At 38.4% G+C, this 14,652-nt stretch overlaps 1 protein-coding gene across 9 annotated transcripts in view; it reads left to right on the top strand.

Moving 5' to 3' along the window:
* Positions 1-14,652, top strand: part of para (sodium voltage-gated channel paralytic) — a 431,083-nt gene that overhangs the window by 393,483 nt on the left and 22,948 nt on the right. For all 9 annotated transcript variants that reach the window (XM_070099700.1, XM_070099707.1, XM_070099701.1 and 6 more), the window contains 2 exons: positions 12,742-12,864; positions 13,459-13,653. In XM_070099700.1, the coding sequence (XP_069955801.1) occupies positions 12,742-12,864; positions 13,459-13,653 (318 nt within the window). The remainder of the gene's footprint in view (positions 1-12,741; positions 12,865-13,458; positions 13,654-14,652) is intronic.

A 14,652-nucleotide genomic window follows, 5' to 3' on the forward strand; every position in this document is an offset into this window, starting at 1 on the left:
GGTGAACTCTGAGCCCTGATATCCGAAATGCCTCACACACTTAACCGCACGAGTGAACCAACAAGTTAACACCAATGTTGCAGTTGGAACACCAGTGTTGCAGTTGGTTAAGATCATCATACTGACGGCACCAGGTGTGGCCTCACTCCTCCCAGCGTTTGACTGCATGAGTAACCTGCCTGATCTTTTACCTATCTCGCTGCAGCACTGTCTTATTCCTCTGCATGACCGCTCTACTGCTCCATGTTACCGCTTGCATGAATACTTTTATATCCTCTCTGTTGTTATGTACGTCAGTCAAGTGTGTACACTATTCATCGACTTTTATGTGCGTATTTGTTGTCATGTACGTGAATCAAGTGTGCACTTTTTACCAACCATGTGCGTATTTATTAACTGCCAGTTAAATATGACAGTATCTTGTTTGGTTCTAACGTTACATATTTATTGCTCTATTTTTTCATATTAATAATTGTAGAAAAAGGTTTTAATGAAATATATTTCACTAGAGCTTATGAAGTCCAGCTTACCAAGACCCGTAACATTAAGATAGGACTAAACAAGATCATCATCAGAGTGGCCTGTAGGATGACACATGATGTAGACCAGTATGTAGGATGACACATGATGTAGACCAGTATGTAGGATGACACATGATGTAGACCAGTATGTAGGATGACACATGATGTAGACCAGTATGTAGGATGACACATGTAGACCAGTATGTAGGATGACACATGATGTAGACCAGTATGTAGGATGACATGATGTAGACCAGTATGTAGGATGACACATGTAGACCAGTATGTAGGATGACACATGATGTAGACCAGTATGTAGGATGACATGATGTAGACCAGTATGTAGGATGACATGCTGTAGACCAGTATGTAGGATGACATGATGTAGACGAGTATGTAGGATGACATGCTGTAGACCAGTATGTAGGATGACACATGATGTAGATGACATGAGTATGTAGGATGACACATGATGTAGACCAGTATGTAGGATGACACATGATGTAGACCAGTATGTAGGATGACATGATGTAGACCAGTATGTAGGATGACATGATGTAGACCAGTATGTAGGATGACACATGATGTAGACCAGTATGTAGGATGACACATGATGTAGACCAGTATGTAGGATGACATGATGTAGACCAGTATGTAGGATGACATGATGTAGACCAGTATGTAGGATGACACATGATGTAGACCAGTATGTAGGATGACATGATGTAGACCAGTATGTAGGATGACACATGATGTAGACCAGTATGTAGGATGACACATGATGTAGACCAGTATGTAGGATGACACATGATGTAGACCAGTATGTAGGATGACACATGATGTAGACCAGTATGTAGGATGACACATGATGTAGACCAGTATGTAGGATGACACATGATGTAGACCAGTATGTAGGATGACATGATGTAGACCAGTATGTAGGATGACACATGATGTAGACCAGTATGTAAGATGACACATGATGTAGAGGAGTATGTAGGATGACACATGATGTAGACCAGTATGTAGGATGACACATGATGTAGACCAGTATGTAGGATGACATGATGTAGACCAGTATGTAGGATGACACATGATGTAGACCAGTATGTAGGATGACACATGATGTAGACCAGTATGTAGGATGACACATGATGTAGACCAGTATGTAGGATGACATGATGTAGACCAGTATGTAGGATGACATGATGTAGACCAGTATGTAGGATGACACATGATGTAGACCAGTATGTAGGATGACATGATGTAGACCAGTATGTAAGATGACACATGATGTAGACCAGTATGTAGGATGACACATGATGTAGACCAGTATGCAAGATGACACATGATGTAGACGAGTATGTAAGATGACACATGATGTAGACCAGTATGTAGGATGACACATGATGTAGACCAGTATGTAGGATGACACATGATGTAGACCAGTATGTAGGATGACACATGATGTAGACCAGTATGTAGGATGACACATGATGTAGACCAGTATGTAGGATGACATGATGTAGACCAGTATGTAGGATGACATGATGTAGACCAGTATGTAGGATGACACATGATGTAGACCAGTATGTAGGATGACACATGTAGACCAGTATGTAGGATGACACATGATGTAGACCAGTATGTAGACCAGTATGTAGACCAGTATGTAGACCAGTATGTAGACCAGTATGTAGGCAAGTATGTAGACCAGTATGTAGGATGACACATGATGTAGACCAGTATGTAAGATGACACATGATGTAGACCAGTATGTAGGATGACACATGATGTAGACCAGTATGTAGGATGACATGATGTAGACCAGTATGTAGGATGACACATGATGTAGACCAGTATGTAAGATGACACATGATGTAGACCAGTATGTAGGATGACACATGATGTAGACCAGTATGTAGGATGACATGATGTAGACCAGTATGTAGGATGACACATGTAGACCAGTATGTAGGATGACACATGATGTAGACCAGTATGTAGGATGACACATGATGTAGACCAGTATGTAGGATGACACATGATGTAGACCAGTATGTAGGATGACACATGATGTAGACCAGTATGTAAGATGACACATGATATAGACGAGTATGTAAGATGACACATGATGTAGACGAGTATGTAGGATGACACATGATGTAGACCAGTATGTAGGATGACACATGATGTAGACCAGTATGTAGGATGACACATGATGTAGACCAGTATGTAGGATGACATGTTGTAGACGAGTATGTAGGATGACATGCTGTAGACCAGTATGTAGGATGACATGATGTAGACCAGTATGTAGGATGACATGGTGTAGACGAGTATGTAGGATGACACATGATGTAGACCAGTATGTAAGATGACACATGATGTAGACGAGTATGTAAGATGACACATGATGTAGACGAGTATGTAGGATGACACATGCTGTAGACGAAAATGTAAGATGACACATGATGTAGACGAATATGTAAGATGACACATGCTGTAGACGAATATGTAAGATGACACATGATGTAGACGAATATGTAAGATGACACATGATGTAGACGAATATGTAAGATGACACATGATGTAGACGAATATGTAAGATGACACATGATGTAGACGAATATGTAAGATGACACATGATGTAGACGAATATGTAAGATGACACATGATGTAGACGAATATGTAAGATGACACATGATGTAGACGAATATGTAAGATGACACATGATGTAGACGAATATGTAAGATGACACATGATGTAGACAAGTATGTAAGATGACACATGATGTAGGCGGATCTACTATACAACTAATAAAGCTTAAGCTTGAGGGCCCATAATCCCGTAGGGCCCCCAAAAGCGACTTTAGGCCACATTGCTTAAAATTTTTGGGTCTGTTGTATAAGAAGGAGTTTTTAAATAATAATAATAATAATAATAACAATAATTAAAATAAAAATGAAAAGTGTATTAAAGTATCATATAGGGTAGAGGTTGCTGGTTGCGAAGAACCTCCCATAACAGTTAACTTTCAGAGCCCCAAAATTATAGGTCCGCCACTGCTATCAGGTACTAGTATGGTGTTATCTGGTTATGGTAAATAATCTCGTAGCTTATAATCAGAATATAATCTCCAGCAAGTGTACCTTTGCTATTGGAGACGTATCCACACCATCTTATTATTTACTTAAGCATATTTGACGTATTAGAGAGAAGTTAATTTATAAATTACGTTATTCTGACGTGTGTCAGTGGTGGTGTGAGGCGCCGGAGTAACTTGCAGTGAACATAGGCGCCATCTTCCTAAAGGATTTATCGTCTTGCCTGATACTGTCAACTGTCAACTAACGTCTTGTGTGAATTAGACACATTTATAACACTTGAGTATCTTTACTGAGGAAATGTTTCACCACACATGGCTTCATCTGTCCAGTGCAAAGAAGAATGGTGAAGATCAGAAGGAATTGGAGGTAATCAGTCCCTCAGCCTGGAGTCGATGTAATCAGTCCATCAGTCTTGAAAAGACTAATGGACTGATTACCCCAAACTCCTTCTGATCTTCACTGTTCTTTGTACTGGACTGATGAAGCCACTGTGTGGCGAAAAGTTTCCTCAACAAAGATACCCAAGTTTTACAAATGTGTCTAAACTATTAACTTTAAGGTTCTGTGAACTATTTATGTAAATAACGTGTTGTGTGTCAGGACGATGCTCGCTGCCTTTACCACTCTTACAAGATAGTCTGCAAACCTATATACACTGACACTTTACTGTAATTCCTATTTTAGGGATTAAAGTATTCTTGACTAGTGAAGAGGTGATAGGCAGCCTTAATGACCCCATTGTATAGTAGACAGGCTTTAAACAGATTTTTCCAACCAACATGGTCTTTATACCTCATCTTTATATTACGGGTCTCTGGCAGTTTTAAATTTCGCCTGAATTTTTTAATGGTTTAATGAAGATCTGCTTTTAAATTATATATATATATATATATATATATATATATATATATATATATATATATATATATATATATATATATATATATATATATATATATATATATATATATATATATATATATATATATATATATTTTAATTATGCATTTAATACTGTATAATATTTGCCTCTTTATACATGGCTCTCTTTCAGCTGAATACAAGCGTCTTAACTTACTTTCTGAAGTTCTTTTGCTGGCTCCAATCATCTCAAAATTCTCACCTTGGTTCTGTAGCAAGAAATTTATTTCTTGCTGTGCACCATGACCAGTGTCCCAGCTTAACATTACTTTCTCTACCTTTATTCTTCATTATTATTATTATTATTATTATTATTATTATTATTATTATTATTATTATTATTATTATTATTATTATATTTTTTTTTACAACTGTGATTCATTCAGGTGACATTTTAAATTTCTCTCATACACACACATTACTACTATTACAACTACTACACACATTACTACTATTACTACAACTACTACACACATTACTACTATTACAACTACTACACACATTACTACTATTACAACTACTACACACATTACTACTATTACAACTACTACACACATTACTACTATACAACTACTACACACATTACTACTGTTACAACTACTACACACATTACTACTGTTACAACTACTACACACATTACTACTATACAACTACTACACACATTACTACTATTACAACTACTACACACATTACTACTATACAACTACTACACACATTACTACTATACAACTACTACACACATTACTACTGTTACAACTACTACACACATTACTACTGTTACAACTACTACACACATTACTACTGTTACAACTACTACACACATTACTACTATACAACTACTACACACATTACTACTATTACAACTACTACACACATTACTACTATACAACTACTACACACATTACTACTATACAACTACTACACACATTACTACTATACAACTACTACACACATTACTACTATTACAACTACTACACACATTACTACTATACAACTACTACACACATTACTACTATTACAACTACTACACACATTACTACTATTACAACTACTACACACATTACTACTATTACAACTACTACACACATTACTACTGTTACAACTACTACACACATTACTACTGTTACAACTACTACACACATTACTACTGTTACAACTACTACACACATTACTACTGTTACAACTACTACACACATTACTACTATACAACTACTACACACATTACTACTATTACAACTACTACACACATTACTACTATTACAACTACTACACACATTACTACTATACAACTACTACACACATTACTACTATTACAACTACTACACACATTACTACTATACAACTACTACACACATTACTACTATACAACTACTACACACATTACTACTATACAACTACTACACACATTACTACTATACAACTACTACACACATTACTACTATACAACTACTACACACATTACTACTATTACAACTACTACACACATTACTACTATACAACTACTACACACATTACTACTATTACAACTACTACACACATTACTACTATTACAACTACTACACACATTACTACTGTTACAACTACTACACACATTACTACTATTACTACAACTACTACTACACATGCACTACTATTACTACAACTACTACACACATCACTACTATTACTACAACTACTACTACACATGCACTACTATTACTACAACTACTACTACACATGCACTACTATTACTACAACTACTACTGCACATGCACTACTATTACTACAACTACTACTGCACATGCACTACTATTACTACAACTACTACTACACATGCACTACTATTACTACAACTACTACTGCACATGCACTACTATTACTACAACTACTACTGCACATGCACTACTATTATTACTACAACTACTACTGCACATGCACTACTATTACTACAACTACTACTACACATGCACTACTATTACTACAACTACTACTGCACATGCACTACTATTACTACAACTACTATTACCACAACTACTACTACACATGCACTACTGTTACTACAACTACTACTACACATGCACTACTATTACTACAACTACTACTACACATGCACTACTATTACTACAACTACTACTGCACATGCACTACTATTACTACAACTACTACTGCACATGCACTACTATTACTACAACTACTACTACACATGCACTACTATTATTACAACTACTACACACATCACTACTATTACTACAACTACTACTGCACATGCACTACTATTACTACAACTACTACTGCACATGCACTACTATTACTACAACTACTACTACACTACTGTTACTACTACTACATGCACTACTACAACTACTACTGCACATGCACTACTATTACTACTAACTACTACTATTACTACAACTACTACTACACATGCACTACTATTACTACAACTACTACTGCACATGCACTACTATTACTACAACTACTACTGCACATGCACTACTATTACTACAACTACTACTGCACATGCACTACTATTACTACAACTACTACTGCACATGCACTATTACTACAACTACTACTGCACATGCACTATTATTACTACAACTACTACTACACATGCACTACTATTACTACAACTACTACTACACATGCACTACTATTACTACAACTACTACTGCACATGCACTACTGTTACTACAACTACTACTGCACATGCACTACTGTTACTACAACTACTACTGCACATGCACTACTGTTACTACAACTACTACTACACATGCACTACTATTACTACAACTACTACTACACATGCACTACTATTACTACAACTACTACTGCACATGCACTATTATTACTACAACTACTACTACACATGCACTACTACTGCACATGCACTATTATTACTACAACTACTACTACACATGCACTACTATTACTACAACTACTACTACACATGCACTACTATTACTACAACTACTACTGCACATGCACTACTATTACTACAACTACTACTACACATGCACTACTATTACTACAACTACTACTACACATGCACTACTATTACTACAACTACTACTGCACATGCACTACTATTACTACAACTACTACTGCACATGCACTACTATTACTACAACACATACTACTATTACTACATACTACTACACATGCACTACTATTACTACAACTACTACTACACATGCACTACTATTACTACAACTACTACTGCACATGCACTACTATTACTACAACTACTACTGCACATGCACTACTATTACTACAACTACTACTGCACATGCACTACTATTACTACAACTACTACTACACATGCACTACTATTACTACAACTACTACTGCACATGCTACTACTACTACTACACATGCACTACTATTACTACAACTACTACTGCACATGCACTACTATTACTACAACTACTACTGCACATGCACTACTATTACTACAACTACTACTGCACATGCACTACTATTACTACAACTACTACTGCACATGCACTACTATTACTACAACTACTACTGCACATGCACTACTATTACTACAACTACTACTGCACATGCACTATTATTACTACAACTACTACTGCACATGCACTACTATTACTACAACTACTACTACACATGCACTACTATTACTACAACTACTACTGCACATGCACTACTATTACTACAACTACTACTGCACATGCACTACTATTACTACAACTACTACTGCACATGCACTACTATTACTACAACTACTACTACACATGCACTACTATTACTACAACTACTACTGCACATGCACTACTATTACTACAACTACTACTGCACATGCACTACTATTACTACAACTACTACTACACATGCACTACTATTACTACAACTACTACTACACATGCACTACTATTACTACAACTACTACTGCACATGCACTACTATTACTACAACTACTACTGCACATGCAATATTACTACAACTACTACTGCACATGCACTACTATTACTACAACTACTACTGCACATGCATTATTATTACAACAACTACTACTGCACATGCACTACTATTACTACAACTACTACTACACATGCACTACTGTTACTACAACTACTACTGCACATGCACTACTACAACTACTACTACACATGCACTACTATTACTACAACTACTACTACACATGCACTACTATTACTACAACTACTACTGCACATGCACTACTATTACTACAACTACTACTACACATGCACTACTATTACTACAACTACTACTGCACATGCACTACTATTACTACAACTACTACTACACATGCACTACTATTACTACAACTACTACTGCACATGCACTACTATTACTACAACTACTACTACACATGCACTATTATTACTGCAACTACTACTACACATGCAATACTATTACTACAACTACTACACATGCACTACACATGCACTACTATTACTACAACTACTACTGCACATGCACTATTATTACTACAACTACTACTACACATGCACTACTATTACTACAACTACTACTGCACATGCACTATTATTACTACAACTACTACTGCACATGCACTACTATTACTACAACTACTACTGCACATGCACTACTGTTACTACAACTACTACTACACATGCACTACTATTACTACAACTACTACTGCACATGCACTATTATTACTACAACTTACTACAACTACTACTGCACATGCACTACTACTATTACCACAACTACTACTGCACATGCACTACTATTACTACAACTACTACTGCACATGCACTACTATTACTACAACTACTACTGCACATGCACTACTATTACTACAACTACTACTGCACATGCACTACTATTACTACAACTACTACTACACATGCACTACTATTACTACAACTACTACTACACATGCACTACTATTACTACAACTACTACTGCACATGCACTACTGTTATACTATTACTACTACACTACTACTACTGCACATGCACTACTATTACTACAACTACTACTACACATGCACTACTATTACTACAACTACTACTACACATGCACTACTATTACTACAACTACTACTGCACATGCACTATTATTACTACAACTACTACTGCACATGCACTATTATTACTACAACTACTACTGCACATGCACTACTATTACTACAACTACTACTACACATGCACTACTATTACTACAACTACTACTACACATGCACTACTATTACTACAACTACTACTGCACATGCACTACTATTACTACAACTACTACTGCACATGCACTACTATTACTACAACTACTACTACACATGCACTACTATTACTACAACTACTACTGCACATGCACTATTATTACTACAACTACTACTACACATGCACTACTATTACTACAACTACTACTGCACATACTTATTACTACAACTACTACTGCACATGCCCTACTATTACTACAACTACTACTGCACATGCACTACTATTACTACAACTACTACTGCACATGCACTACTATTACTACAACTACTACTGCACATGCACTACTATTACTACAACTACTACTGCACATGCACTACTATTACTACAACTACTACTGCACATGCACTACTATTACTACAACTACTACTGCACATGCACTACTATTACTACAACTACTACTACACATGCACTACTATTACTACAACTACTACTACACATGCACTACTATTACTACAACTACTACTACACATGCACTACTATTACTACAACTACTACTGCACATGCACTATTATTACTACAACTACACATGCACTACTATTACTACAACTACTACTACACATGCACTTCTATTACACAACTACTACTGCACATGCACTATTACTACAACTACTACTGCACATGCACTACTATTACTACAACTACTACTGCACATGCACTACTATTACTACAACTACTACTACACATGCACTTCTATTACTACAACTACTACTGCACATGCACTACTATTACTACAACTACTACTGCACATGCACTACTATTACTACAACTACTACTACACATGCACTACTATTACTACAACTACTACTACACATGCACTTCTATTACTACAACTACTACTGCACATGCACTACTATTACTACAACTACTACTGCACATGCACTACTATTACTACAACTACTACTGCACATGCACTACTATTACTACAACTACTACTACACATGCACTACTATTACTACAACTACTACTACACATGCACTTCTATTACTACAACTACTACTGCACATGCACTACTATTACTACAACTACTACTGCACATGCACTACTATTACTACAACTACTACTGCACATGCACTACTATTACTACAACTACTAGTGCACATGCACTACTATTACTACAACTACTACTACACATGCACTACTATTACTACAACTACTACTACACATGCACTTCTATTACTACAACTACTACTGCACATGCACTACTATTACTACAACTACTACTGCACATGCACTACTATTACTACAACTACTACTGCACATGCACTACTATTACTACAACTACTACTACACATGCACTACTATTACTACAACTACTACTACACATGCACTTCTATTACTACAACTACTACTGCACATGCACTACTATTACTACAACTACTACTGCACATGCACTACTGTTACTACAACTACTACTGCACATGCACTACTATTACTACAACTACTACTGCACATGCACTACTATTACTACAACTACTACACATACAAAATAGGTCAAGTGTCTACTAACAAGTGCCTTTGAAAACTAGTAACTACTACTATCTCTCCACTGACCTTTACAGCTACTACTAGGTAAGTGCAACCAGGATAGTAGGGGATAGTACCTCCACGCAAACACACACACACAACTATCTAGCTGTATCTCCAACATTATTACCTTACTACACAGATTCTCAATTGAAATGATATTAAGTTTTCTCTCATCATCAAATCTGATATAAGTTGTGGAATACAAGTTACTACTACTACAACCTTCTCACCTCTGTTGACTTACGTTAGTGTTGTGGAATACAAGTTACTACTACTACCACCTTCTCACCTCTGTTGACTTACGTTAGTGTTGTGGAATACAAGTTACTACTACTACAACCTTCTCACCTCTGTTGACTTACGTTAGTGTTGTGGAATACAAGTTACTACTACTACCACCTTCTCACCTCTGTTGACTTACGTTAGTGTTGTGGAATACAAGTTACTACTACTACCACCTTCTCACCTCTGATGACTTACGTTAGTGTTGTGGAATACAAGTTACTACTACTACAACCTTCTCACCTCTGATGACTTACGTTAGTGTCATGTTGTTCAAAGTTCTCAACTTCTTGCCTTGTATGCAAGTTTGTTATTTTTATCTCTGCATTTACAAGTCTTTCCCCTTGTTCTTGCTTTTTGTTTCGTGTCTTAGCCAGTTTGTTGTGACTTTGTTCATACCAAATTCACGTTTATCTGTTGTTGTTTTTCAGTGTTCGTTGATCTTTTTTTGTGTTCGTTTGTATATTCTTTGTGTGTTTTTTTGTGTTTTTTTTTTTCAATCTCAGTGTTTTGTTTATTCACATGTGACATAACTTTTTTATTTATTTTGATTTTGCATTTTGTTTATTGATATCCTTGTTCCTATATATATATATATATATATATATATATATATATATATATATATATATATATATATATATCTACTATATATTAGTCTTCTAAAACATCTAGCTTATTTTTTCCCAGGCGCATTTAAGACTTTTCTTGTGATTACAAAGAATAACCTCTTCATTTAACATAACTTCTTTCTGTGTATTTGTGTCTTATATATTGTCACACACACACACACACACACACACACACACACACACACACATACACACACACACACACATACAATCTTCAACCTTAAGTTATGATCCCATCATGAATGTTCTTCAGCTCTTCGTAATGTTTAGCGTTGTTGTCCTATAAGATTAGGCGAAGTCGCTGCGGCTTCTACCGGATCCAAATGACAAATTGTGAAGAAGAGACAAGATTATCAGTCTTTCATTGGGACCACGTTTCGCTCTGCGTAGACTCGATGCAGAACTACACAGGGCGAAACGTTGTCCCGAAAGAGAAAAAAAAACCGTGTTTCCGCCCGCCTGCGTCTTCTCTTCCTACGAAGTTGTAAAGACAGATCCTCCTGCCTAAGGGTGGGTTCACTGATGGTCCCTCCTGCAGGTGGTGGTCAACGCCCTGGTGGGAGCCATCCCTTCCATCGTCAACGTGCTCCTCGTGTGTCTCATCTTCTGGCTCATCTTCGCCATTATGGGAGTACAACTCTTCAATGGCAAATACCATAAGGTTAGTGCCAACCCCCTTCCCCAGTCACTGCTAGCTCGCTCTTGTTATTAGTAGGGTCATTTGAGTGGCTGGTAGTCATTCCACTGATTGGTGGGTTCATTCTAGTGCCTGGTTCGTCATTCATTTGATGGATTGAGATATTCGAGTGATTGGTAGGTTATTTACGTGACTGGAGGGTCATTCTAGTGACTGGTAGAGTCATTCCAGTAACTGGTAGAGTCATTCCAGTGATTGGCAGGTCATTCCTGTGATTGGCAGGTCATTCCAGTGATTGGCAGGTCATTCCAGTGACTGATACAGTCATTCCAGTGACTGGTAGTCATTCCAGTGACTGGTAGAGTCATTCCAGTGACTGGTAGGGATATTCAGCTGACTGTAAGGTCATTAGTAGAAGCCTAGTCATAAAAAAATAATTTAAAATCTTTGAAATCGATTGCATAGAAATGACAATCAACTAAGGAGAATTTCTATCTCGGGCTATAATATAGTTATGTCTTTTTGCCTGTGCCATAGAAAGAATGATAATATTATTATTATTATATAAATTGTATGAGAAATAATGTTTGACGTGTGTATGTATGTGTTTATGTACAGTGTAAGAACGCAGATGACGTACGGGTGAGCGCTGAGGATGTACCGGACAGACAACGCTGCCTGGAACTCAACCTGACGTGGGTGAACAGCGAAGTGCACTTCGACCACGTGGGTATGGCCTACCTGGCCCTCTTCCAGGTGGCCACGTGGAAGGGATGGATCCAGATCATGAACGATGCCATTGATTCCACTCAGGTCTGCTCCACTAACAAGTTGTGGTGGTGCAGGGCTGACTGCTAGTGGTTATGCAGGGGTGACTGCTAGTGGTGCTGCAGGGGTGACAACTAGTGGTGGTGCAGGGGTGACTGCTAGTGGTGGTGCAGGGGTGACAGCCAGTGGTGGTGCAGGGGTGACAGTGGTGGTGCAGGGGTGACTGCCATTGGTGGTGCAGGGGTGACTGCTAGTGGTGGTGCAGGGGTAACTGCTAGTGGTGGTGCAGGGGTGACAGTTAGTGGTGGTGCAGGGGTGACTGCTAGCGGTGGTGCAGGGGTGACAGCTAGTGGTGGTGCAGGGATGACAGCTAGTGGTGCTGCAGGGGTGACAGTTAGTGGTGCTGCAGGGGTAACTGCTAGTGGTGCTGCAGGGGTGACTGCTAGTGGTGCTGCAGGGGTGACAACTAGTGGTGGTGCAGGGGTGACATCTAGTGGTGGTGCAGGGGTGACTGCTAGTGGTGGTGCAGGGGTGACTGCTAGTGGTGGTGCAGGGGTGACAGCTAGTGGTGCTGCAGGGGTGACAGATAGTAGTGGTGCAGGGGTGACAGCTAGTGGTGGTGCAGGGGTGACTGCTAGTAGTGATGCAGGGGTGACTGCTTGTGGTGGTGCAGGGGTAACAGCTAGTGGTGGTGCAAGGGTGACAGGTAGTAGTGGTGCAGGGGTGACAGGTAGTAGTGGTGCAGGGGTGACAGCTAGTGGTGGTGCAGGGGTGACAGCTAGTGGTGGTGCAGGGGTGACAGCTAGTGGTGGTGCAGGGGTGACAGCTAGTGGTGGTGCAGGGGTGACAGCTAGTGGTGGTGCAGGGGTGACAACTAGTGGTGGTGCAGGGGTAACAGCTAGTGGTGGTGCAGGGGTGACAGGTAGTAGTGGTGCAGGGGTGACAGCTAGTGGTGATGCAAGGGTGACAGCTAGTGGTGGTGCAGGGATGACAGCTAGTGTTGGTGCAGGGGTTTCAGCTAGTGGTGGTGCACGGGTGACAGCT

The sequence above is a fragment of the Cherax quadricarinatus genome, chromosome 68 (genome assembly GCF_038502225.1).
Source record: "Cherax quadricarinatus isolate ZL_2023a chromosome 68, ASM3850222v1, whole genome shotgun sequence".
In the NCBI taxonomy this organism is placed as follows: Eukaryota; Metazoa; Arthropoda; class Malacostraca; order Decapoda; family Parastacidae; genus Cherax; species Cherax quadricarinatus.